At 45.0% G+C, this 26721-nt stretch overlaps 11 protein-coding genes across 11 annotated transcripts; 6 read left to right on the forward strand and 5 right to left on the reverse strand.

The window, feature by feature from the left end:
* Positions 1-161: 161 nt before the first annotated feature.
* On the forward strand, positions 162-634 carry N7483_012404 (uncharacterized protein; the record flags this gene model as incomplete). The annotated part of the gene is made up of 2 exons (XM_057095831.1): positions 162-577; positions 631-634. The coding sequence occupies 2 exons, from the start codon at positions 162-164 to the stop codon at positions 632-634; spliced, it is 420 nt and encodes a 139-aa protein (XP_056941802.1).
* Positions 635-6850: 6216 nt separating this feature from the next.
* N7483_012405 (uncharacterized protein) lies at positions 6851-7780 on the forward strand (the record flags this gene model as incomplete). Its single annotated transcript, XM_057095832.1, has 1 exon — positions 6851-7780. One exon carries the CDS (start codon positions 6851-6853, stop codon positions 7778-7780), a length of 930 nt encoding a protein of 309 aa, XP_056941803.1.
* A 1409-nt stretch (positions 7781-9189) lies between these two features.
* Positions 9190-9687, forward strand: N7483_012406 (uncharacterized protein; the record flags this gene model as incomplete). The annotated part of the gene is made up of 2 exons (XM_057095833.1): positions 9190-9232; positions 9293-9687. The coding sequence occupies 2 exons, from the start codon at positions 9190-9192 to the stop codon at positions 9685-9687; spliced, it is 438 nt and encodes a 145-aa protein (XP_056941804.1).
* A 653-nt stretch (positions 9688-10340) lies between these two features.
* Positions 10341-11680, forward strand: N7483_012407 (uncharacterized protein; the record flags this gene model as incomplete). Its single annotated transcript, XM_057095834.1, has 4 exons — positions 10341-10810; positions 10875-10945; positions 11035-11173; positions 11227-11680. 4 exons carry the CDS (start codon positions 10341-10343, stop codon positions 11678-11680), a joined length of 1134 nt encoding a protein of 377 aa, XP_056941805.1.
* A 203-nt stretch (positions 11681-11883) lies between these two features.
* N7483_012408 (uncharacterized protein) lies at positions 11884-13236 on the reverse strand (the record flags this gene model as incomplete). Its single annotated transcript, XM_057095835.1, has 3 exons — positions 11884-12683; positions 12752-13032; positions 13088-13236. 3 exons carry the CDS (start codon positions 13234-13236, stop codon positions 11884-11886), a joined length of 1230 nt encoding a protein of 409 aa, XP_056941806.1.
* A 378-nt stretch (positions 13237-13614) lies between these two features.
* Positions 13615-14271, reverse strand: N7483_012409 (uncharacterized protein; the record flags this gene model as incomplete). Its single annotated transcript, XM_057095836.1, has 2 exons — positions 13615-13887; positions 13975-14271. 2 exons carry the CDS (start codon positions 14269-14271, stop codon positions 13615-13617), a joined length of 570 nt encoding a protein of 189 aa, XP_056941807.1.
* Positions 14272-15080: 809 nt separating this feature from the next.
* N7483_012410 (uncharacterized protein) lies at positions 15081-16078 on the forward strand (the record flags this gene model as incomplete). The annotated part of the gene is made up of 2 exons (XM_057095837.1): positions 15081-15388; positions 15454-16078. 2 exons carry the CDS (start codon positions 15081-15083, stop codon positions 16076-16078), a joined length of 933 nt encoding a protein of 310 aa, XP_056941808.1.
* Positions 16079-17139: 1061 nt separating this feature from the next.
* Positions 17140-18132, forward strand: N7483_012411 (uncharacterized protein; the record flags this gene model as incomplete). Its single annotated transcript, XM_057095838.1, has 1 exon — positions 17140-18132. The coding sequence occupies one exon, from the start codon at positions 17140-17142 to the stop codon at positions 18130-18132; it is 993 nt and encodes a 330-aa protein (XP_056941809.1).
* Positions 18133-20306: 2174 nt separating this feature from the next.
* Positions 20307-21929, reverse strand: N7483_012412 (uncharacterized protein; the record flags this gene model as incomplete). Its single annotated transcript, XM_057095839.1, has 6 exons — positions 20307-20313; positions 20408-20821; positions 20883-20956; positions 21113-21301; positions 21374-21586; positions 21633-21929. 6 exons carry the CDS (start codon positions 21927-21929, stop codon positions 20307-20309), a joined length of 1194 nt encoding a protein of 397 aa, XP_056941810.1.
* A 1690-nt stretch (positions 21930-23619) lies between these two features.
* Positions 23620-24782, reverse strand: N7483_012413 (zinc-binding alcohol dehydrogenase family protein; the record flags this gene model as incomplete). Its single annotated transcript, XM_057095840.1, has 2 exons — positions 23620-24285; positions 24309-24782. 2 exons carry the CDS (start codon positions 24780-24782, stop codon positions 23620-23622), a joined length of 1140 nt encoding a protein of 379 aa, XP_056941811.1.
* A 1324-nt stretch (positions 24783-26106) lies between these two features.
* Positions 26107-26529, reverse strand: N7483_012414 (uncharacterized protein; the record flags this gene model as incomplete). The annotated part of the gene is made up of 1 exon (XM_057095841.1): positions 26107-26529. The coding sequence occupies one exon, from the start codon at positions 26527-26529 to the stop codon at positions 26107-26109; it is 423 nt and encodes a 140-aa protein (XP_056941812.1).
* Between the last annotated feature and the right edge of the window lie 192 nt (positions 26530-26721).

The following is a 26721-nucleotide window of genomic DNA, read 5'->3' on the forward strand; positions in this document are numbered from 1 at the left end:
CCGTTAGCCTGATTGCCTATCCTTCCCTCTTCCACACATCACTCAACCTAGAACCCATCAAGTCTTCCAAGTTTTTCACATTCTACTATAACAGAGCGGATTTCTGACAACTCAGTCCAAAATAAATACTCTGGATTGAAGATATGGCTCATTTAAGGTCCATGGCTCATCAAAGGTCCTCTGAGCCTTTACCCGAACCTTTATTCCTCGATTATCGAGTCTCTGATCTCCTTGATATGACGATACGCATGCCAAGATTTGAACCATGGACTTCCCAATACTGCACGGCTATCACCGAAAAACGTTATGGTGATGCATTATGGGCACGATATCATATGAGCCCAGATGCAAAAGATGGTGTTATTACTGATATGCGTGATCTGGGGAACGACAAGTTCGAGGCGCACGAAACTCCGGTGTACGATGAGATTATGATGGATGCCAAGGGCTATGCCGAAGGAAACCCAGATACTTATCGGAAGGCGCTGGTTTTTTACAGCAGTACAAGTCCGAGTGATTCGCATCAGGACATAATCAAGGGGCTTTTTGGGGTTGGTGCTGAAGTTGGGATTTCACTGTATGTTTTCTCTCTGGAGCTTTTCTTTAAATAGCGGCTACTAAAGGGTCTAGTTGAATATCTGCAAGCTTAAAGTGGTCAGTGGAATGAACTAAGGTGACGTATATGTACTATGGTGCCCCGGGGGGGATGATTTTAAACTAGGGAAGGGCATACTGCCTCTCTAGTCTTTTAAGAAGTGTTGCTCTGATAGCAGCCTTGGATATCTAGAGCTCCTTATTTGGAGTTTATAGGCTTTAGTTACCTTCCTGAGGTGATCGCCTTCACAGCCCTCATGAGACTACTGGACACTAGTACTAGCAGATTCAAGATTGAGGTTTATGGTTATCCTTTCAAGTCTTCTTTATACAATAATCGTGATATAAAGTGATTTATAGTTTACATCCATCGATGTAGTAAAATAGCTGGAACCAAGCTGATGAGGAACTTAATGTTCAGCATCGCTTGAAAACTTTGAGTTCACATACTTGCGACAGAAATTTCATATGATTTTTGTAGCCAACCAGAAGAAAAAAAAACAATTAGTTAACATCACTTTAACTATCGGACTCGGAGACAGGTGGATAAGAGACATGCGAAATGCGGACAACCTTAGTCCTTTTTCGTTGCAGCAGCCGCAGCAATGGGCTTTTGGATCTCTTCGTTGCTTAGAATCTTGACCGCATTTTTCGAGAAGACGTAGCTGGGGCCTGAACAGATAGTGATGCCAGCGACGAGGTACCTGCATATGGTGGTCAGTCATCACGCAGATGAAAAATAATCGACAGAAATGAAGTTCAAAGACAGAGGCAAAATAAAAACACACAACAGCATGTCTAAAGTGGTGGTTACCTGGGGCCCCCCGAATCTGGTGTGGGCGGCTCGCTGCCTTATTCAGGCCTCTTCAGGACAGTGCAGGCAAATGCCTACTTGAACAATTATTGTTCACCCGACGATTCAACCGTGGATCATGAAGTACTTTGTCGCAGTTGGAGGTTTTTAAGCCATAAATGGCCCCTTTTCTTCTCCTACCATATCTCCCATCTTTTCAGGGTCGCTTGATCACTATGGATCACTGGCACTAAAGTAGGCTACGTACGAGGTATGAACTTATAAAGTTATATTAAAATATTTAACCTATATTATATTTTGAGGAGAAGTGCCAGATTAGGGTGGCACCTGATGGATAGGTAAATCAGAGAGATATCGGGTACGAGTCAATAGTATTACTTCCAGTACAATAATGAACAATTATTTGAGGAACTTGGATCCCCAGCTCACTGGAGTCCAAACGAGGCAAGCGGTTAAGGAAGACAAAGATGATGTTATATCCAGATTTTATAGTTGTCCGCCCCCCCTCACCCGTCCGAATCGGGTGCCAAGCCCCCCCGCATCCCATCATGAACCGCTGTCGACCCAAACTAACACTCCTCAAGTGTTAGTCGCTGGATCGAAGTGAACTAACTTCTTGATCCATCCTTAGAGTATTCGCCTAGCCATCAGGTGCCACCCTAATCTGGCCAAGTTCATTACACAAACAGAAGGGGGTTCCAAAGTCACTCTGGTAACTTGGCCACGTTCGCATCTTAGTTTGCCAATCTCTCAATGTGAGAAGTCTCTTGAACAAGCCAGGTGTAAATCTAGTACTGTCCAGGTAGGGTAAGCATATTGGTTAGTGTAACAGGCAGGGCCTTCACATTTGGACTTGGATTTGCTGGACTATGACTGGAGGAAATTGCTGACGTTGAATCTTATTATAATGTTTAGAACCTTCACGAGAATAATGAGTGCTAACTCGAATTGCGATAACTATAATCTCTAATCCTATGATTCCCTTTCTGTCGATCACAGCTGGCAAAATGCCTCCACCCTAGGATACTTTGGTTGCACGCCTATATCAAGGGGCAAATTTAGTCTTTTACCTAACCCTTCTACTAAGGACGGTCCGGAGGTCTTATCCCAAAATAAGACTGAACCTCCTAGACTGCTCTAGGTATCGGAGTGGTGCAGTGTAATATGATTATGAGCTTCTAGTAAACTATATCTAGTATATTATTATTGATTGGAAGGTTATGGTGAATAAGAAAGTGATCTCTTGAGATGTGGAGGATATGACTCTGATACCTAGTGCTTACTGGCTGATGATCCTTAAGTGTAAGTTGGGAAACTCGTTAGAGGGGAAGGCCTGTAATAAAGGACAGGTAAGATCTAATAACACGGTAATTTTCGTAATGGTGAATGATTGCTTTAAACGTAACTTGATGAAGCGATTTGACCATCTTATGTTCAATATTATTAGGTATATACTGTTAGTGATAACATAGCCACCAAAGTGGCATCTGTATACCTGATCAGCTACCCACTGGGCACTATGGAAAGTAACATGATAAAATTATATGGCTTTGATATAGCGAAGTAATCACTGTACCCAATGCTGATGTAGATCATGTGGGTTCATCATTATTGAAACTGCAGAGGTCTAAGAGGCTATGACTGCACAAGCTGAATCCCGGAGCTTAAGCTGTAGATATGATGCCCTCCTAAGGTAAAACAGCTTCAGATACCCTCCTTTGCCAATAAGTTATGCTCCTTCGATGAGTTTTGCTAGATGAGTAGTCTTGCTAGACCCAGAAGTCTTGCTGGACTCAGTAGTCTTGCTAGACCTAGGATCCCGACTAAACTCAGACTGACTGGTCTACTGTCTGGCTAGACTGTTAACTCTATGTACATGACTTCTCAAAATTCTTGTACCGTACCAATACCTTCAGCAAAGAAGTTCCATAAGTTAAGGTTCCAAGGCGCTTATGCACCTTTGCTCATTTACTCCTTAGTCCATTCCTTATATCCTGCTAACACCGTAGATATTCAAAATTATAGTAGTTTAATTTTAAGCTTGCTCAATATTAGAGTCCATTGAATTTTATTGATCTTTAAAATTTATGCCCTTCAATATTCCAAGCTTTCCAAATTTCACCCAAATTATGGCAAAAAGAGGCGGCACGAGTCTTGCAAAAACTCGGATTGGACCAAGTTGCTGAAGACCCATGCGTTTTCGTGACCAGAGGCATTATCGTATTCTTTTATGTGGACGATATTCTGATCGCCTCCTGGCCCCATGCATCAGCACGTGCCCGAGCATTAGAAGACGCACTTGAATCCCACTGGAATTTAACTGATCACGGCGACGCGGAGTGGTTTCTAAACATCCGAATTATACGGGACCGGACCCAGAAGAAGCCCTGGCTCTGTCAGGACAGCTATATCGCTGCCATGGCAGCTAAATTTAACCTCACTGACCGTCCCCGTGTGCCTACACCAGGTGTATTGGAGGATTTGGAATCCTATGAGGGCACCGCGGACCGTGATTCAATCAGGCTGTATCAGCAGAAAGTTGGCTCAATCAACTATCCTTCGACTATCACACGTGTCGACACCGCTAAAATGGCGTCCAAATGGCTCAATTCTTAGTCAATCCAGGCCCGAAACACTTCACAGCGGTCGATCGAGTCATAATTTATATGTATTGGACGCGATATCTTGCTATTGAATACTCTGCGGACGCTGAGGACGCTGTCCAGATGTCTAGTGACGCCTCATTTGGTGATCATGTGGACCGCAAGAGCTCTGCTGGGTATATCTGCAAGATTTTCGGTGGCCCTGTGGACTGGAAGGCTTCCAAGCAGCGTACTGTCACTACCTCGACCACTGAAGCCGAGCTGCTGGCGCTATCAGACGCAGGCAAGTCACTAGCCTGGTGGAAACGCATGTTTTCACGTATAGACTTCGATCCAGGCGTCCCCATCTCCATCAAGTGCGATAACACCCGGACAGTGGCTCTGATAACCTCGGAGGACCCATTGGACACCAAGCTGCGCCATGTAGAGATCCATGGGCTATGGCTACGGCAGGAGGTAGCCGCCGGCAGGCTACATGTGCAGTGGGTAGCCACCGCCGACATGATAGCAGATGGTCTAACCAAAGTCCTACCCCGTCAGAAGCATGAGAATTTTATTCGGCTGCTAAACTTGGTGGACGTCAGGCACTTGATCAGCGAGCCCTAATGGGCGTGTTTTGATTCGTTTTATTGTTTTTATTTCAATTTGCACCTGAAAATTGCAGTGTGAATAGCCTCGCATGTGGCCTAGCAGCTACAGCGAAGACGGCTGCAGCTGAGGGGGTGTGTCGGATAGAGGCCTTAACGTATCCCGTAAGCGAGCCGCACATGTAAGCGGGCCGCACACCTACCAACTTTCCGGCCGCGAAACACAACTCGCGATCTTCAACCAGCAACCATGCCACCAAAGCACGCTGTCTTGGCCGAAAAATCAGATAGCCGAGAAGGAAAGCTTTTACTTGCTATACAAGCTATGAAAAATGACAAAAATTTGACGCTCAGACGTGCTGCGCGCCTATATGACGTCGCTGTATCTACCCTACGCGACCGCTGTAACGGCGCGACACCCCGATCAACCACACGCGCAAATAGTCATAAATTGACCCAATTAGAAGAGGAATCACTTCAGAAATGGATACTCTCTATGGATACACGTGGGGCAGCACCTACACAGTCTATGGTACGAGAGATGGCAAATTTATTACTTGCAAAGCGTGGAGAGACCACCCCGCAGACAGTTGGGACCAAATGGGTATATAATTATATCTAACGGATACCTGAGCTTGCGACACGTCTATCACGTCGATATGAATATAAGCGTGCTTTATGTGAAGATCCAGCTACTATAACGGAGTGGTTTAACCGTATGCAGCAAGCTATTCTTACATATGGTATCCTTAATGAGGATATTTATAACTTTGATAAGACTGGCTTTGCTATAGGTATGACAAGTACATCCTATGTTGTTACACATGCTGAGTACTATGGAAGAAGACACCTTCTTACATCTGGAAATTGTGAATGGGTTACTGCTATTGAGACAATCAACAGTTGTGGATGGGCACTGCCACCATATATCATCTTTAAAGCAAAGATGTTTAACCAAGCCTGGTTTTCGGCTGAAAACCTACCATCTGATTGGTAATTAGATGTTAGTGATAATGGCTGGACTACCAATCAAATCACATTGAATTGGCTCCGGAATCACTTTTTACCATATACAAATACATATGTATATGGAAAGTGGCGGCTTTTAATTATGGATGGTCATGGCAGCCACTTGACACCTGAATTTGATCAAATATGTGAGGAAAACCATATTCTACTATTATATATGCCAGCCCATTCTTCCCATCTTCTTCAACCTCTTGATGTTGGGTGTTTTGGTGTGATAAAGCATATCTATGGGCAGGCTATCCAGCAGAAGCTTCGATATGGCACACACCACATTGATAAGCTTGATTTTCTTGCTATATACCTATCTACCCGGGACCAAGCTTATAAGCCAGCTACAATTTCAAATAGCTTCTTAGCAGCTGGCTTAATCCCGCTTAGCTCACAGCGGGTGCTTAAGAAGCTTGATATAAAGCTACGTACACCTACACCACCCCCTAGCAGTGGAAGCAGCAACTTTACCCCCCCCATACACCATATAAGCCTACCGATATCCGACGACAGGCTTCATCAATCAAAAGGCTGTTAAAACAGAGGTCATATACACCTCCCAGCCCAGCTAAAGAAGCGCTTGAGCAGCTGATTAAGGGATGTGAGATTGCTATGCATAACGGCGCATTTCTCGCTCATGAAATTGAGCACTTACGCGCTGAGAATGGGCGGCAGGCACGTAAGCGTGCCCTACCTCATAGGCAGATGGCTAATAAGGGTGGAATGACTGTGAGCGAGGCAAGCCAGCGTATACAGACAGAGAGAGAGGTAGTAGAAGCAGAGCAGGTGGTGGATGTAGAGCGGCGGGAAGCGCGGAAATCGGCTACTGGGAGAGCGCTGCCAAAGTGTACAAATTGCGGCAATATTGGACATAAGAGAAACACATGTACTAACTAAGATAGAAGTCGTTCTAATTAAATATCTCTGTTGTTGGTTGAATGATTGTATATAATATATGTTAGTTGATGGGTAGGTGTGCGGCCCGCTTACATGTGCGGCTCGCTTACGGGATACGTTACTGCCTGAGATTCCGTAAACCTACACTGTATTTTTACCTCTTAGATTTAGCAGAATTGAACACACATACACACATCTGTACAATTGGACCCTATTGGGTGCCACATGCTGCTGAATAAGCCTTTATTCTGACAGAACGCGGCAGTCACGTGCTCAGAATCTTGTATTTAAATGATTTGAACCCCTTGAATATTTAATAATCGTTCATTCTTTTCACTATGACAACACCTTTCCTTGACTCTCAAGGGAATTGTATTCCCCAAGAACATGTACTAGGAAGCGGAAGCTCAGCACTCGTATTACTTCAGGGTGATATTGCTGTGAAGGTCCCCTTGAAATGCCTTTGGAGTGATCCATACGAAGTGCAAACGAATACCGAGAAACTTAAGCACGAACAAGAAGCATATCGCCGCTTGCAAGACTTGCCTTATGACGACCGCTCAATAGGAGTTGTTCAATGCATTGATATGTTGAGCGAGTCTACACAACTTGCTTATATGTCTAATGGTGATCTTAAGTCTTATCTTACAAGATCCCGACCATCCCCACAACTTCAGCTTTCATGGTGCTATGAGATAACTCGAACACTCACATTCATCCACGATAGGTGTATACTTGTCACAGATATTGCGAGTCGGAATTTTCTTCTGGATTCAGACCTCTCTATCAAGTTTTGCGACTTCTCAGAAGCATCCATTCTACCTTTGGACTCTGACATGAAGACCGTAGATGACTGTGGCTTCAACACTCAAATTGACATCGGTTTGCTTGGAACGGTCATGTATGAAATTGTAACAGGTGAAACGATTCAAGTTGAGCTCTTCGCAGAGCAATCTCTTGCTGATGGTCGACCTTGCTGGCCAAAAAGAGAATTTTTACCTGGAACAAATGGTGTATGGCTTGGAGGGATTATCGATGGCTGCTGGAATGGAAAATTTCAGACTGCTCAAAGCGTGCTTCAAGCTTTACATAATATACGCGCCCCTCTTTCCATCCAATCAAATGTCTATCGACTCGGCCAAGCTATCAGGAATTCCAACAACAACCCTATCAAAAACTATCCGTTCATGACTGTCATTGGTGTCGTTGGCTTGTTGCTTATTATTGGGAGGAAGGCAGCGTCTCAATTCAAAAATCTTCAATTTTGAGCCAGAATCAATTTTTTATTGATGGGGAAAATGGTTTCATTCAACAAATCTTATATGGGTAGATCATGATAGCAACCTTGAAACGAGTCTTTTATCAGTTCTTAGTCAAACTCCCACTCCAGAGGACAACAACGCGGACCGAGCCGAGTACAGTTACTCTATGTTACTATAGTTGAATATAGTCTATTTGAGCAGCTAAGCCTTGAATAGATTAAGCCTCATATGTATAATCACCTCCCCCATTCCTCCACTTCAGCTTAACCAGGAACTATTTTCCACGATAGCATCTGTTATCATTGTTGTGTGGCCCATCGAGAAAAAAGCTAGAAAGCTTTTCTGGATCTGGCTTAGTGCTCGTTCGGTAAGACCCCTTTCTACAACTCTGGAATCTACGTGATTATCTTGCAAGCCACAACGAGGATGTCGGAGATCACATTCGTGATCAATGGATTGAAACAGCTATCGATGCTATCGTTTTACTCCATAGTTTTGAGATTGTTCATGCCGATATCAACGCCCGAAATTCTCTTATGGCTGACGATCTTTCAATTCGACCTTGCAATTTCATTTACAATCATAGCTCAGGCTTCCCGTCTATCAAGCCTGGCAGAGCTTCAATCAGAATTGTGGAAGCTCTTGGTGTACCGAAGTATATAATATATGATATAATCTCGTTATACCCAAGGACTTAGTTCAACTACATGATACCACTGGAATTCAATATGTGGAAGAGCTTATTTGAAAGCTTGAATTTCACACCTTATGCCTTCTTCAGTTGGTTTTTATTTGTGATAATTTGTCTCCTGGTTAGCCTCTGGCAAGCTAGGAACAGAGCCCTTCGTAGCAGGCTATCCAGATCAGAGTAGTAAGTATAGGCTACTACTTGGAAAGTTAGGCAAATGTCTAATATGCATTATCGCAGAATTAGCCTCGCAAATCAGCTAAAAGAATGGAAGATTTATTCCAAGTAATGTTCCTAGCCACGCATTCAAGGCTATAGGGAAGGCGCTCGGCACTTCTTTCCGTAAGTTTCCAATACCAAAATGTCAACCTTTCGAGGTGCAATAGAAGGTCAGATGCCTATGAGCTACGAACTACATTTTAATCAAAATTTGTGGCTGGGTGATGCATTTGGTATGTGATCAAATAGGCTTGAGACAGTAAGATATTAACTATATGTCAGTTAGCTTAGGATAGCGAGCCACAGTAGATTTTCATTGCCAAATTTGCACCTTGATGAAACAAGAGGAAAAAATTATTCTAAACCTAAGATGACATAGTGAAGTGACCTTTCATTCTCAAGTGTAAAAGGTACGAATGCCCCCTAAAGTGACCAAAATAAGCGGCCGCTTGTCATCGATCGCACATTTCCGAAATCACCAACAACAATACTTTGAGTATTTCACATCATGTTAGATTGCAATGCTTTAGAGGTTTTGGTTATGGAATGGTGTATGTTAATTCTAAGTGTTTGAAAGATCAGCAAGCTAATACGACCTTGATGTTATCAAGTCACCGCACAAGAGAACCCCCAATTCAAAATCAGTCCTGAAAAGGTTGCCCAGTATATTAGCGCAGCTTTGATATCGGTGAATGCAGACCAAGTGAAGGAAAAGCTTTGCGAGGAATTAAACGCAAGCTTGCTGCATGCTCCTACAAGTATCGTCGAAAAGCTTGGATCCGAAGATGTACAAGATTCTCAAGTTGTCATCGCTGTCATAAATCTCATCGTGAACGGAATTTTACCACCAGACGAGCTGTGCTCTCCAACTCTCGGCATATTTTTCGAGCTACACGATTTAAATAATAGGTTATTGGAATCTGATGAAGAGTCAGCTGAGCCTTTCCGGGTGAACTTTCGAAGACTTGCCGACAATGTAGTCGAACCTCCTTTAAAAATGGAGTAGCTGTGGAGCGTCTTTATAGGTGGTAAAGCACCTTACAATGTCTAGCTAGATCTCAAGGATCTACCCTGTGGACGTTAGGCTCTCCGAATAGAATTAAGAAAGAACTCTTTTATGGTTGGCAAGTGAAAAATACGATTAGTTTTACTCGTTCCTGTTGGATTCTATATTTTTGTATTCAGAAGGTGGGACTTTTTATGTTAGTAATTGGGTACTTGAGTGTATTCTGGAGATCCTTCTAGGAGAACCCTAAGGAATATCTTTTTCATTATTTCCTAGAAGTGCTCACTTTAAATTCTGGTATGGTAACGTGGGGCTATTTTTGAATCTACTGTTGTCACTCCGGCAACAATTGTAGTAATAAGATATTCGGTACACATAGTTAAAAAACCTTTGGAAGATAACTGTTGGGGATTCTTTTGTGGCCGGGGCAGGTAGTACTATATGGTTCTCATCAAGGGGCGTTTAACAGTAAGAACCACTTGGCAGACTGCTCCAGGCAGACTGCTGCTTATGAGCTAGTTTTTACTAATGAGGCACTCCTGCCGATGATCCCTGTAAGGCGAATAACCAAAATTAAAACGCCAAATTTAAATTGATCTCTCGAATTTGAACAGCTATTGGTACAACTCCTATGATTCAGAACCGAGAGTTAAATGTGTTCTGAATCTAGGACGAGATCAAGAACGAAACTGTTTGGGATTGGCGCGGCACAAGCTGACTTGACTCTAGTTAATTTACCAATTGGCGGCACAGCCATTCCCTTCATCCTGTTTTTCTTGCCTTCACAGCAACCAGAAAAGCAGCTGAAGCAGGAAAGCTGGTCTGTGATCTTAGGCCATTTTGATCCCGTCGGAACTGTCTTCTTTGTTGCAGACATCATCTGTTTATTAATCGCCTTTCAGTGGGGAGGGAGTCAAGAACCTTGGAGCGATGGTCGTGAGATCGCGTTGTTAACGGTATTCGGTGTACTGATTATCGCCTGGGCAGTAGCGCAATGGCGAGGTGGTGAAAATGCTACGGTGCCGCTTCGTATTCTCCAGCAGCGCACGGTTGCGTTTTCGATCTTTTATATCTTCCTTGCGAGTGCATCATTCGTTTTGCTAATCTATTATTTGCCGATTTGGTGAGCTCAGAAATATCCTCCCTACTACCGGTGTGAATTTCTATTGATCATAAGGACAAAACAGGTTTCAGGCAATCAAGGACGATTCTGCAGACCAATCGGGCATTCACAACTTGCCAACGGTTTTGAGCGTCGGTAGGTACACCCCCTTTCTATCCCCCTGACTCATTTTTGGTGCAAGCAGCATCAAACCGGAAGACTGGAGCGACTTACAAGGAATACAGTGGTATTTGCTATTGCAAGTGGACTTGGCGTCACTTTCGTGGGATACTATACCCCATTCATGATTGCAGGGTCGATGGTAATGGCGATTGGTGCGGGGTTACTTCTCCTATTCAGAGTGGATATTCCCCTGTCGATGTGGTACGTGACTGTCAAAGCATACCATCCAGCATTACTTCGCTAATCAATACTAGGCTTGGGTTTCAAATCGTGTTTGGTACTGGCGCTGGTATTGGACTTGAACTACCGAACATTGCCGTTCAGACAGTCCTTCCCGAAGAGGATGTCTCCATCGGGACATCTTTGGTGGTCTTTGCTCGATCTCTTGGGGGCGCTATCTTCGTCTCTGTGGGCGAGAATATTTTCAGCAACCCCATTGTCTCTGGCATGCTTGCCCGAGTTCCTGAATTGGACCCTTCCATTGTTCTTGAATCCGGAGCAACTGATCTACAGCAAACAGTTAGGCAAGCCACTTCGGGCCAGGCCAATGTGGTAGCCCGTGTATTTGAGATCTACAATGATGCCATCGTCCAAACATTTGTGGTTGCTTTAGTCTTAGCCTGTTTATCCATCATTGGTGCCTTGGGTGTGGAGTGGCGTACCGTGAAAATCTCTCCCAAGGGAAAGGAGTCGGAAGAAATCCATTAAATGTTGGGGAAGAGATTGGTCACAAGACTTTGTGAAATGGATAATTTCGAGCTGTCGGGATGTCGGGAATTAATCTATTGAAGGCAGTAAAGCCAGCGTGGAGAACAATATCAATAAATTGGAGGAGGGGGTTAAGACTCTGTCTGCCCTCAGCAGCACAACGCGCAAAAATAGTAGTCTGGCACATCCCGACCGGCGATGAACTAATTAAGCATGTCAATGTTGAAGAATTCCCAGAACCAAGTATCAGATGCCACTGCAGGCCCAGATATTCCAAAGCTAGTATCCTCACTGTGTGTGACAGGAAGAGAGGGAGGTATAGCAGGTTGGATAAGCTCATCCAATTGACACACAGGTCCATCAAGCGATCTTGAATTACCTGGGGTTGACTTATTTTCCGGCGCCTGAATAGCAGTAGACGAGCCGCTGGGAACCACCATTGGCCTCGGAGAAGCAGTGTTCAATTGCCCGTTGCCGTTCTTGGTTGGAATTCTGTCCATTGTTGGAGCTTCATTTGCTTTAGATGGCCTTTTGAACTGCTCTATCAGTTGGTGCATGATCAGGAATGCTCTACTCAAAGCGCTGCGTCCATCCTCCGTTATGAGGCACTTTGAAGTGATGACCAACTGCTCAAGGTACGCTTCCAGGTGCAACGTATCAGCTTGAATCAAGTCGCCAACTCCTTTTGCGAATGTCGTGATTGCTTTGTGTATCTTCATTAGTAGTATGACTGCGTATATCACGCGACCACCATAAATATGAGGTGGTAAAGTAAGCATTTCGGAAATGGAGAACTGAAGGAAAATTTCCAGGAGTCCTTGTGACGCCATTATTATGGCGCGGATCATTGACAGATTAGAAGAATCTTGCATATCGATGAAGCTACATGTCTTCAAAGACTTCGCAGAAAAGGGAGCCTTGAACTCGTCGGTGTTGTTGTTGACGTGTAAAGCCAGCTCATGCATATACAGTGAGCTCGCAAGCCTGCCGAATTCAAAAAGAGCTAAGCCATGGAAGTTTGTCAATCCTCTATATCTAAGGTCATCAGGTGTTCGGTTTCCAAAAACATACATCTTTCCAACTGATGAGATTGGCCGAGAGCTAGCATGTCGATTCGAGTCTGAATGGGTTGAAATATCGCCATTGTTTTCGGACTTGGCGCAGATACCGCTTGGACAGGATTGCTCAAGCATAGCTCTTGATCTGTGGTATGACAGAGAAGCTCCGTTGTTACAAGCTTGCACAGGAAGGCATCTGTGGGTGATGCATTGTTTCGTTGCAAGTCGAATATGTAGTCGTCAAGCTTTGCGAAACAAGGTGTTGGATTGGGACGTCTCAAAATCAAAGAAAGACTAGAAGTCGGTCAAACCCAGTAGTGGCTGAAGCTGTGAAACCACAGTTCCATACCTTGCGGATAGAATAAAACAGCCAGTCCAGGCACGTTGCGCCTCCACACGAATCCATTTGCCTTGAACTCTGCTAACCAACTTGAGATTGTCCAGTCCAAGATCCATAGCCATAGTTGTGGAGATGGAAGCCAGCTGATTCTGAATCATTTGTGTGTAGGTATCAGGTGCTCTGTACCAGAACGACACGACCTGAAGCGCTTGAACAAGTTCGAGCGATTTCTCACCTCGAACAATAGCAGTGTCTGCTAAACAACACCTGGCTTCGAGTGCCAATTCTCTCTGCTTATCAAGCGGGCAGTATCCAGCACAGGCAACGCTAAGTATGGATAAAAACAGCAAAGGCTTGGCTTTTCGCACATGCACAGGCGTTGTCCCGGGCGGAAACACGACAATGGGGCATTTCGGTGCGAATTTTGTTACATACTGAAGAAATACTTGTTCAGCAACCCCGGGTGAGAATAGAGTCAATCTTATTGTCAAGCCGTTCGGTCCAAATGCGAGATGGTGGACCGGAATCTGTCACAATCAATCAGCTGCGTTTCTTGGAGCAACAGGATGGAGCAACAGGACGACAAGCTTTACAGACTCACTTAGATTGGTTTCAGTGAATCCCATCGAAAAAGCCGTAGATGGGTCCGTCTCCGAGTTGAAAGCAATGCCAACAGCCTTTCCTTCAGAAAGACTGTCAGAGCTTTTCTCCGACTGCTCGACAGGAGATGGTCGGGCTGAATAATACCCAATACACTCCTCTTTCTGCCGCAGGCACCGGCGGCATTTATCCTTGGCTGTAGGGTGAGACTTTTCGCACCGAGTTTTGGAGATTTTGCACTCAGTACAAGCAGATACGCGCCGTGATTGACGCAATTGTCTGTTTTTAGGTCAGACGTGCTTTGAGTTCATGATCTCATCTGGCTGATGAATTCCCAACCTTCTGCTACGACGAGCCGTAAAATCAACTTTAGGAGCGCCCATATGATGTTCGCGACCCTTTCCTGTATGAGTTGCCGAAGGTGAAATAGGTAGTCTCTCATCAGAGGATGCTTGGCCGTGGAATCTCCCAGGTAAAGCATGCTGCACACCGTCGTTTTGCCGCCTTGAGGATGGTTGGGACACAGCAGCAGCTATTGGCACTGGGGCGGAGCGTTCACTAGTATTTTCTAGTCTGAACTTGAGGAAAGACATTACGGGCTCATTAGATCGTTGAATGCTGTTGAAAAAGTATTTCGTGTTGTGCTGCATTCAATCGTTGTTACTAGTTAGACAGTAGATAATCCTAGTCATCGCCGAGTCACCGACACAGAAATATTGCCAAGCCGACAAACGGACCCGGCAGTACTATTCACCGTGTTTCTGTGTCGGCTCAGAAACTTCCAAGCTTGAAGGTGCCCCGGGGATGGGACGACCGAGTGGGAACGCAGCCGATCTCGGGTCCCCACATGGAGTGGGATTTCCGAGGTGAGCCTACATAGACTACCAAAGCCCCTGCACATGCGTTCCACGCTCAAATGCCTTATTTTCTTGTAGGAATGCTTCCGCCTCTCTTGATAAATCAAGCTTGCTATTTGGAAGCAATGATGTAAGTCGAGCGGCCAGCTCGGAATCAGTTACAATTTTAGTACAAAGGTCGCACCAAAAGGTCTAGGCATAGCTGTGATGCTCCTGGTCAGCCTCAGGGAGTTGATAAGATGGATAATGACGAAAAAGGCTGCTCAAAGATAGACTCCATTGCCTCACTTCCATTAGCTTATTCAAGGTCTCAAACCCGGTCACATTTTGACCCCCGCGCTAATGCAGGCCGTGGAGCGCAATCACAACTTAGCGCCTTCGCCAGCCACTGAAACGGGAGCGGGGTTTTTGGGCGCTAATTGAAATTTGAAAGCGCTAATCTCTAGGAGCAACAAGTCATGCCCTTGAATCTTCTCCAAAGAGTCTTATGTGGTCTTCGAGTATGACTTTCTATCTTCCGTCTCCTATGGAGGTGATGGCCCAATATGACCTCCACACGCCCTATCGCCCTCACAACCACTTTCACTCCCCCGCCAGCATGTACTACCAACACATGGTTTATTGAATATGTTTCCGGCACCAATTATTACACCGAAATCATAACCGGGTCCGATACCAGCTGGTGGCTAAGCTTGGGGCCTACTGAGACAGGCACTTGCTATCCTTCCGGCTACCAGGCCAGCACAGAAACCTACTTTTCGCCGGGGATATGTCCTGAGGGATACTGGACCGCAGCCCAGACCGTTGTGACAGACGATGGTGACTCTGAGACGCGAGGAACTTGTTGTCCCAAGTGAGTCCCACCACTCTGATTTCTTCTCAAGTGGCTGCCAGAAATTAACAAACGGAGTCTCACAGTAACTATGTTGCCCAAACCGAGACAAATTTAGCCTGGTACACACATAATGCATGCACCTCCTATAATCCAAATCCCAGTCAAAAGTGGACCTTCACCAAAGCCGAGACGATATCAAGCACAACGAGGGCCGACGGAATCAACGCGCAGGGGATTTCAATCCGTTGGAAGGCGACAGACTTTCCTGACAAAACCACCACTTCCGATATATCCACTGTATCTACAACTAGCGTAGTATTTACTGCCCCGACGGCGACGAACGAAGTAACACAAACCACTGGCAGTGGGAAGGGTCTTTCTACGGGTGCGAAAGCCGGGATTGTCGTCGGTGCAGCAACTTGTGTCCTCTCATTGATTGCTGTTGCCATTTTGCTTTGTATAAGGCGGCGCCAAAACCAGAGAACAGGGCGGCAAAATGAAAAGGTTCAGGGAAATGGAGGGATATCATACGAGATGTCTACGAATGCACAGAAACCAGCTGAGCTGGGTTCCCGATATGTGTCACTTGCAGAGCTGCAGTCTGATCAGAAGCATCGAGCTGAGCTTGAGACTCCTGGGATGTACGGAATAGCAGAGCTTGACACGGGCCAGTATCCAAGACGGAGTCCAATTTTGGATTTCAAGTGACATGATAAGAAGAGATATTCTGACGGAGATCATGGATAGGTAAGGGTACTCCCAGGGGATTTGAGTCAACTGGTTTGACGAGTTTGAATCTTGAGCAATGAATATAGAACATCAATTAGCCTCTCTGTGCTTAGCGTTTTACGAAATTTTGTATCGTCGTTTGTGAAGGCAGACCATTTGAACTTCAATGATAGATTATAATACTCACATCACAGTCGATAGTCATTGACACTGGCACATTCCATGAGGAGTGGGACGCTACTAGTAATTGCTGTCTTCGGAACTAAGTACATCAATGGCAAATGCAGCTTCAAGTTGAAGCTAGAACTGGTTCAACAGCTGGAGAAAATCTCAAGATCCCCTACAGCGCCTTGAGCAAATATTCTCCCACTTGAGATCTGTTAGTTGAGCACTGGGAGGGAATTTTGTCTACCGGGCGGTATATGATTGTTTCACCTGCTATTTTTGGCCTGTTTGAAATATTAACTACCATGCGGGAGGATAGGGGATTTTCAAACTGGTATTGAAATAATGAAAATTATCGAAACTGTAATTACACTATTTTACCTATAATTATTATGTTAGGATGATTTTGGATGGAAAATGTTTTTTGGTCTAAAGTTTTTTATTGTTAAATATATGTTGGAGGGGATTATGTCTTAGAATTTGAAAATATACTATTGATATGTTTTTTAATTTGAAATATGTTTAGGGCATACTGATATATATTAATATGTGTAGCTTGTGTTGTAGTCTGTATTATACCTAGTGTACAGTGGTGTAACATAAGTATTTAACCTCGACTACTTTTGGGACCACTTTGAGTCTGACCGCTATTTTATACCGCCTACTATATTAGTACACCGCGTTCTCCCACGCGTAGCGTAACCTGCTGTTATACACAATCTATTATTATTCGAACATATATCGCCTACAGTTATATTGCTATATTATGCCCCCCTATACGTGGGAAAAGAGGCCCTGAGCTTGATTGCCTTACTAGGGCTAAGATCTGCGAGCTACATGCTACAAATGGCTGGGGCGCAACTACTATTAAAAAGATGCGCTTTCCCGATATTCCACGCTCAACTATTCAGTATACTCTTACCCAAGAGAAAAATCGTCAAAAACAAGAGAGCCTACCACGCTCAGGCGCCCCAAAGAAGCTCACCGAAGATGATCGTGACCATATATACGAGACTATACAAGAAAACCCATCAATATTAATCAAAGACCTACTTGCAGAGGTTGATTTTAAGGTCCATCGTATGACAATTTGGCGTTTAACCCATGAAATGGGCCTTCGAAAATGGAGGAAGATGCAAAGGCCTTCCTTAACACCTTTACATGCGGAAAAACGCCTACGATGGGCCCGACAATACCAACATTTTACACCTTCAGATTGGGCCCGTGTCTATTGGTCAGATGAATGTACAATTGAGCGTGGAATTGGCCAGCGTCAAGAATGGAGCTTTATACGCCCAAAAGACCAGCTTTTTCAGCATCCACAAGAAGGGTCTCAGATCCAAATGATTCCAGCACGAGGAAAGCAAATTAAACAGATGTTTTGGGCTGCTTTTTCTGGTCAACCACGTCGATCTGGTCTTATTCCACTTTTTGGAGATCCTACATCTCAACGGGGTGGTGTCTCTTCTCGTACGATTGAAGAGCTTTATAGGTGTGTTTTACCTACCCTTCTTAATAGCCTTGATCATGATGCTATCTTTCAACAAGATAATGCACCAGTACACACAGCTTGGATTGTACGGAACACTCTTGATGACCTAAACTGCGATATTATGGAATGGCCTCCCTATTCACCTGATTTAAATCCAATTGAGAACCTATGGGCTTTACTAAAGGCTGAAATATTGAAGCGTTACCCTGAGCTTATGCACCTACCAAATAACACATCTACATTAGATCTATTGGTTAAAGCTGCGCAGGAAGCATGGGAAGCGTTAGATATTGAGATCTTTAAGCACCTATCAGACACTATGCCCCATAGAGTGGCAGATGTTATCAAGTATGAGGGCTGGCATACTAGCTATTGAGGCCTTAGCATAGGACATGAATTTTGGAGGTTTCTGCATGGCAGTATTAAAAAGTGGGTCCTCCGGTCCGAAAGTAGTCGAGGTTAAATACTTATGTTACACCACTGTAGTGGGGTACCCTGTCCCCTACTACACGTACCGTGCTAAGAATTACCGTTTGGTTACATCTCTGTTTTGTCATGTTTTCAGTCCCGTCTTTGTACGTACAAGAATGCCCGTCGTTATAGTCTAGAATACACACTCCTACACATCTCTCATCCCACCCCTACGGGGTAGTCCGGCCACACCGTACATGTTGGTTGGTGTTATCCATTCATGCTAGCTGGATCGACCCGTGTATCTAGAATACACTGCCTAACGGTTCCCCTCTTCACTAGGTAGTTTCTAGGGCTAAATGTTGTAGGTAGTCTGTAGAATTACCTGTCTCAAATTGCCTGCCTTGAATTGTTTGTGTTGAGTTACCTATGGAATTATCTGTGGAATTTTTTGTGGAATTGTCTGTGGAATTGTCTCCAGGGCTGTGGAAGTGCTTGTTATAGAATGTGTGGTCTGTATAAGATATGATCTGGGGTATAAAGATGTTAAAATAATGTAGATGATGTAGTAGTAAACTATTCTAAACTGTGAATTGTAGCTTGTAAACTGTAGATTATAAAGTCCTGGGTTGAATTCCCCTGTAGCTTAAAAGAAAAAAAAGATGTATTGTAAAGTATTAAGGAACTTGAAGGAAGATACCTATTATCAGGAACAAGGGACGTGATGCATGTGGACCTCGGGAGGAATGTGTATGTGTGAGTCATGTAGGAGAGAGAGGAGGTGATAGCTTAAAATAATGTGGAGACCACCTCAATGGTCCCAACTTCCAACACCTAGGTAAGAAGTATAAAGCTGCCCCCTTCCTAAACAGGTAAGGTGAAAGTTACCGGGCCTATATCAGGGTGGTACCCACCTGGGCAGAATTTTGTTTTCGGATATGTTTTGTAGTCTGAACATATCTTCTACTAGTCTGACATATTTTTATAATTAAAATATTTTATATTTTTCTCTTATATGCCTATCCTGAGGAATATGTTTTAGCCCTAAAATATATTACTATTGGATGTAGTAGAGTGTTGATGTCTTTTCACATAAGAAATATTGTATATCCATATAGGTATGATATCTACACCGTGTTAACACCATTTTCAAAATCCCCAGTCCTCCCGCATGGTAGTTAGCAAGGTATTGGAAATGGCATTGTGAGTATGTGATATTATGGTGACCAAGCCACCGATTTGACCGGGTTTTTATGGCCTGTCAGTGTTGAAACACATTTGCCGTGGCAACATCCCATATCTTGATAGTGTGATCTCCAGAGGCCGGCGCAATAAAGCAGCTATCAGAAGACCAGGTTACTGAGAAAACCCAATCTCCGTGCCCTGTCAATGTTGAGACACATTTGCCACTGGTATTCCAGATCTTAATGGCCATGTAGGATGCCGATACAAGCTGGCCACCATCAGGTGACCAAGCTACAGAGTAGACATAGTTGCTGTGGCCTCTCAGCGTCGATAAACACTCACGTCTGACAGTATCCCAGATTTTGATGGTGTGGTCACGGGATGCCGATGCAATCCTGCGGCCACCCGGTGACCAGGCCAATGAGTAGATCCAAGAACCGTAGCTTTTCATTGTGAATATACAAAGGTATTTGGCGACATCCCAGATCTTGACGGTGGCGTCAGCGGACGCTGACGCGAGCTGTCTGCCATCGGGCGACCAGGCTACTGAGCGGACCTCATCTTTGTGGCCTGCCATCGTCGAGAGACACTCGCCTGTGGCGGCATCCCATGTCTCGACGGTTTTGTCATCGCATGCTGATGCAAGCTCTCGGCCATCAGGAAACCAGGACACAGAGTTGAACGAATGCAGGTTGCGCCGCATTGAATATGAATCTCTGTAATCCGCGACTTGGAGATTCAAGTTTCTTTGGCTGCCCAATCGCAATCGCCTGATTAACGAAGCACCCCAACCAGTGGGGGCATCCCATATCTTGATAACCTCATAGGAAGCTGAAACAACACGGCTTTTATTGAGAGATAAGGCGACAGTTCCGAGTCCTCGCTGTAATTTGGAAATCTGGCTTTTTATCCTCGCGGCTTCCTCATAATCCCCTTGCGCGTAACATGTATTACTCAGACTCTGCATGGTAGTGATTGTGTATGGATCATTCTCGCCAAGACTCTCTTGTTGCAGCTCAATCACTTGCTTGAGGCTTTTTGACGTCCTAGAATACCTCTTTTGCTCGAAGTATATGTTGGCAATCTCGATCATCGCCTGAATTGTGTGTGGATGCTTATCGCCAAGCACCTCTCGTCGTACCCTGATCACTTCTTCCCAGGATTCTTTCGCCTGGTCATATTTCTCATTTTCGTAATATTTGGTTGCAAGATTTGCCAGGTCTTCCATCGCCGTTATCCTTTTCTTCTCCATCCTCGTTGATTCTTCGAGGGCGTTTGCTTGAGGCCGTACAGAAGCATGGGAAGCAAGAGATGCTACTGGTATAAGCTGGAGGTCTGTCATCAGCGTCTCCATGGACCGAAGTTGCGATTGCTGTGTAAAGCTGCCGCTATCAATGATCGACCAGCCTTTTGATGGCGTTATTTCTAAGGCTGTCGATGCTCCACTTGACTCGACACTTGATTCAACCCTAGGGCCAGTTAGAATTGCTTCAATAACAGATCTGATTGGTGCAGTTATTTAGAAATTACCTCTGGGAAGGTCTAGCCTGCATAGCAATCCAGTTGTGCTCTAGAACTTGCTTGGCTGTGAGTCGTCGTTCGGGCTACACGGCCATGGTACCTGAGACAAGATTCATGCAGAATTCACTTGAAGACGAACAGAGCGGTACAAAAACTCTCATTTGCTTGCCGCGAGCATATTAAAAAACCGATTTTATGTCTGGGAAGGGTGAAGAACGTGTTCTCATGCAGAAAACAACCGCTCCGAATGCCCATATGTCCACGGCTGCCGTATACGGCTCGGATGAACTGCTATACAGTTCTGGTGCCATAAAGCCTTGAGTGCCGATTCTGTAGGTTTTAAGGCTAGTGCCATCAGTACTTTTTGTAAGCCCAAAGTCCGCCACCTTGACATGCCAATGAGGTCCCGGATAGGAGACAAGAATATTCTACGTTATATGTGTTAGTACACATGAGGCTTGCCTAGACCTCGGGAATGGGTAGGTTGGCTTATCATATACCTTAGGCTTTAGATCTCGGTAGACGAAATTCTTTTGATGCATATATAGCAAAGCCTGGGCCACTTGGTGGGTGATCATCGCTGATTCGGGTTCGGGGATAGACCGGAGGATGATGAATTCGTGGAGGTTGCCATATTCTATGAATTCCATAGCAATGTAGAGGTTTTTTGTATCATCGAACCAGCTAAGGAATTGGACAAAGTAGTGTTTGTACTGGGATAATTTAGTCGTGAATGGCGTGAGTGACTTATTAACCTACCTCGGGGACTTGAGTGTCTGAGAATGTGGTCAGGGCTTTGAGTTCCCGCTTTGAGAACTCAGGGAACTTTTTTTGCTGCTTTCTGACGAAATTCACAGCTCGGAATGTATCCTTGGCTGGTCCAAAAAGGCATTCCTCTTGGTTCACATCTCCAAATGAGCCATGCCCCAAATGCTTCATCACCCGCCAGCACTCGGAGCCTGCTGGCCGTTCATGGTGTCGGAACTCATTCTCATCGATCCGGGTTTTCAGCGTCCACTCCACCAGCGGACTACTTGTGAACGGATCAATAGACATTTTATCTGCTTATGGGGGAACAGTTGACAGAAAAATAAAAGAGACACTCTGGGTCGGGCATCAGCCGCCGCCTCTTCATTTGCTCATGTACCTAGTACGTACCCCCTGTTCTTTCCAAGGTTCAAGGCTGAATCCCGAGGTCATTAGCGTCGAAAATTACTACTTTCAGCCTTGAGGGTGCATGAGATGTCTTTTCAGCTGCTTCCCATCTCCTTATATTAATTGCAACTTTCATATCGATTATTTTTCCACTCCAGTGCTAAACATACATATGCATGTGCGGGGCTCACCTGGGCAGGGGTCAGATCTCACCTCGATATCACCTGAGCTGCATTTCATTACTGGAATTATATGTTCATTGGCCGCCCAGGTGAACTACCTATCAATTTAGGCTGACATTACCCCTCCGTTTGGTTTATCTCATCTTCCCAAACCAGCCTCTTGAAGGGTAACACTGCCTCGCATATTATATTTGAGCCACTCCCTCCTTCCCCTCATTGAATCTCCTTCGACAAGGCCCTCCAAAACTAGACATATAAAATATTTGAGAGAATCTCTAGTTTTTTTGTCGAACGCAAAACTAAGCAGCCCTTTTATGATGGACCCTGGTTCACTAGCATCCCTTGTGACAACATGCTATCAGTAAAATTCCAATCCTACCTGGACCTTGTAGGTAGATGTACCTGTCCGCTGACCGACCCACAGAATTGGTACCAGAGTTATCGAGATATGTTCATCATGAAGGCATGCTGATCGTGAGGTTGAGCAACGGATTTTGAAAATCGAGGCTTGCTGGGATCGCACCAAGCGGCAAGTGGATGTTGTGATGAGCATCGTCTCCATCATAGACGATGATCAACAACGGATTCTGAACAATCTCTTAACTGAACTCTCGCGGAGCCTTTCGCTCGCCATGAAAAGCCTTGAAACAGTGGTTCGGCGTGAATCTCTGGCACGCTCTAGCTCTAGCATGCTTAGGTTGCAATTTTGGGCCAGAAGGCCTACTTGGGTGTGGAAGAAGAATACTATCAACAATATTATCACAGACCTTGAGCAATGGTCAAGCCGTTTTGATCCCTCCTGGTTTTTGCTTATCTAGTGGCGGAAGAAAGAAAAGAAAAATCAAAATGCAAAAACAAAAACATACAACAGTCAGGATTCGCATGTGGTCACCCACCATACTACTAACTGACCGGCGTGTGGCTTAAGTACGGCTGAGCGGACGGGAAGCCCTGTTCTCCACACCCTGTGGTCGTATGTACTAGAGAATCCTTAAAAAGGGATTATAAACAGCTTTAATTCTATGGATACTCGGTATGGAAAAGCTGCAATATTTAGTAAAATACTGAATGTTCCGTTGTTTTAGGCCTAGCACATAGTGTATTCAAATCAAAATTTCAACAATTGCGAGCTTAAATGGACCGTGTCCTAAATATGTTTAACTCGTAAGACTAAACCTAACGGGTACTTATAAGCAGCTGGAATACCTCAGTTTTCAAAACACTGGATTGGAAATATTGTCACGTCCAAAATTGAATTAGATCAATGGAAATTGCAATGTGAAATCACAAAAATGTCAGGGAATCATTGCCCCAATATCGAGGTTTAAGCAGGAGTACTGTAGGGGAGATAAAACCAAAACCCAAAACCAAACGCCACCCCCATAAACGAAAAATAACGGTAATCAGCATCAAGGTAGCGAAACAACTACCTTGTTAGCCGAGACTCCCTTCTGATTAATCTCCAAAGCTTCATTGATCTTCTCCAGACCATGCCCCACAACTTTCGGTTCTGGCGCTGGGACAAACTGCCCATTGGCTAGCGCAGGCCCTAAGAACTCAAGATAGATATTGGAAACACAGCTGTCGGCTTGAATCAGATCGGTCATCATGATGAACTTGACCTGTACACCAGTGAAAAACTTAGTGATTGCATTCTTGCTCATCATACCCGTCATATTGCCCATCATTCTGTACAACCCGAAAGCCCCCTTGATTGCATCCGCAGCCATCGGCTTACCACCGGCCAAAGCAACAAACTTCTTGGTAGGCAGCTCAGGAGACTTTGCCAGACGCTCACGAATGACAGAGACACAAACGGCATCAGCATTCGCGCCGATAGAGTAAGCACCGCAAAACTTATATCCCTTCAGTGCGTGCTCAAGGTCCGAAACCAAGGTTGAACTATTGTAGTCGAAGACCTCCGCCGCGCCGAGTCTCTTGACCATGGCAAAGTTCTTGGGTGAAGAAGTCGAGAAGACCTTGTAACCCGCCGAAACAGCAAGCTGCACTGCGGAAGCTCCAACACTCGATGCGCCACCTGTGACAATGACCGCGCGTGGGTATTTCTGTCCATGCTGCGGGTTCGGGGTGGAGGAACCTGTGGCATATCGAGACCCAAGTAATCCTTATGGAAGAGACCGTAAGTAGCAGTCACAACGCCGAGGCCCAATGAGGCAGCTTGCTCGTGGCTGAAATGCTCAGGGACCTTGGTAATCATGTTTTCACGCATGACGCTGTAGAGTTGAAAAGCGCCCTCGGCCGGATCGTTCGACTCCTTTGCTGCGGAGACTGCGTTGCCTGCTATTCTGTCGCCGACTTTGAAGCGCGTCACGCCAGGTCCGACTTCCACGACTGTGCCGGCTACGTCCGTGCCTAGCACCATTGGGTATTTCAGGTGACCGGCCAGCATGCCGGATTGGTATTGGAGAACCCAGTCAAATGGGTTTATTGCGACTGCGCCGTTCTTGGTGGTGACTTGGCCGGGGCCCGGGGAGCTGTATGGTGCACCGCTCACTTTCAACAGTGAACTCTTCTTTTCGACAATCCATGCCGCTTGGTTTTTGGGCGCCATGGTCCAGAGAGATGAAGATATATCAAGAGAAAGGACGTAATAGTGGATTCCGTGGTTGAGCGTTCCGATTTGGAAATGTAGTGAGTGGGAAATGGAGGAAGGTGGGAAGTTGAGAAAGTTGAAGTTGAAAGGTGAAAGTGAAAGATAAAGGGTGAAGGGTGGGTGTGACTGTTGAGGCTGCCAATGTGATCCTAAGTATATCACTCTGAGTGCATATGCCGGTTTTAATTATGGATCGTAGGGGAGCACATATAGTGGAATATTGATAGGTAGTTGATATGTGAGAAAAAGAGGTTTCTGTTAAAAGTCATAGATTACGGAATTGGAACATCATAGATATTAAAGAGCATTTGAGTGACCTGGAGACGGACTTCGGAGTTGAACTTGGATTCATGGAACATCTCTACTAGGTTGACTACAAACGTTAAGCTTCATAGTAAAAATATTTGATATATCATGCCGGGGGTTGTTCGACTATGAAATAAAAATCCGAAGTCCGTGCAGTGCGATGTTAAATCCGTGGTAAATCCGAAGTCCGGTTTTATTGGATAAGAACACTCAAATTGGAATGAAGTGCGAGGTCATGAATCGTGATACAGAATAGTCCAATTCTACTCGATGAAGGTGACATGATGTTTTAACATGGAATCCAGAGTCCTGCCCATCGAAGCTGCCACCTGGGCAGTGGGCATGCGACAACTGAGCGAAGCAGATCATCACCATTCACACTTGATGCCTTAAGTCTCAGGTGCCGAACCGCCATGTTAGGTTTAGTCCCTTGTAAGGATTCTAAAATTATGGTACACTAATAGCACTGCTAGGCTCAATATTTTAAAAAAAAATATTACTCGAGGAATGACATGGATGGCTCACGGAGTATGCCCAGGTGGCTGCATGGGGAAGGACACACCCTAACCTTGGAAGTAGGGGGAGATAGAACTCCGAAAGTCGGCGATAGGCGATATCAACATTTGAAAGACTGACATTCCATATGTACTGAAAAAAGCAGGATTTATCCGTCCCTCCATCTCATACATGTATTTCATCGATAGACTTCATCACTTTCTCGATGACTTGCATCGCAACAAGATCGTCGTTCGCCCCCTCTTCCATTCCCGCAAAACTTTCGTTATCGGCACCTAAACACGTCAAGCACAATATCGCTACTTTCCTATATTTGTCCCCCATACGTGGTGCTAGCTTTGTACGAGCCTGCTCGATCAAGTATTCCTTGAGCTTGAAAGCCATAACCTTAAAAGATGGAGGCGCTCCTTGGCTCCTGAGCTATGCCTGGAAATTGTGGTAGTATTTGCCGAATTTGGGCTTAGGGGGGGCTGGTGAATTCTTCATCATCTGTATATTCGAGAAATGACTCCCAAAGACCAATCTCAAGGAGACAGATCCCAAGGCTGTAGATATCGTGCTGCATGCAGTATCTCTCAGTCGGATCCCTACCCTGGCTGGACGGGTGACGATAAACATTACGATCCCAGCTCATATCACCGCCCATCATTGTGTCAGAACTTGCTGCACGGAAGGCGTCGAACCCAACCAAAAAGGCATGGCTTCGTGATGTGTCTTCAAAGCACAGGACAGACTCAGGCCGTATATTCTTGTGTACAAAGTCGAATGTGTGTACATAGTTGACTGCCTTCACCAGCTCACGCGCGATCCGTATCTTCTGTGATAATGATATGTGTATATCCTGATTAAGAAGGAGTTCTCGTAGTGACTGAAGGGCCTTCATGCTATCTGGAATTCGAAAAACAAGCTGAAACTGGGTATAGTTCCCCCCACTCAGAGAAGGTTTATATAAGGGTGGCAAATGGTTGATAAATGATGAGCTAACAGTCAGGCCAAACTCAGGGGAAGGGGCAGAACCAGCATAGTTCTGACGCTTTATTGGATTGAAGCTTTTGCAATCAAGCAGACCAAAAGC

The sequence above is a fragment of the Penicillium malachiteum genome (assembly GCF_028827825.1).
Source record: "Penicillium malachiteum strain IBT 17515 chromosome Unknown utg000005l:1.0-9002435.0:326005.0-9005861.0, whole genome shotgun sequence".
NCBI classification, from domain to species: Eukaryota; Fungi; Ascomycota; class Eurotiomycetes; order Eurotiales; family Aspergillaceae; genus Penicillium; species Penicillium malachiteum.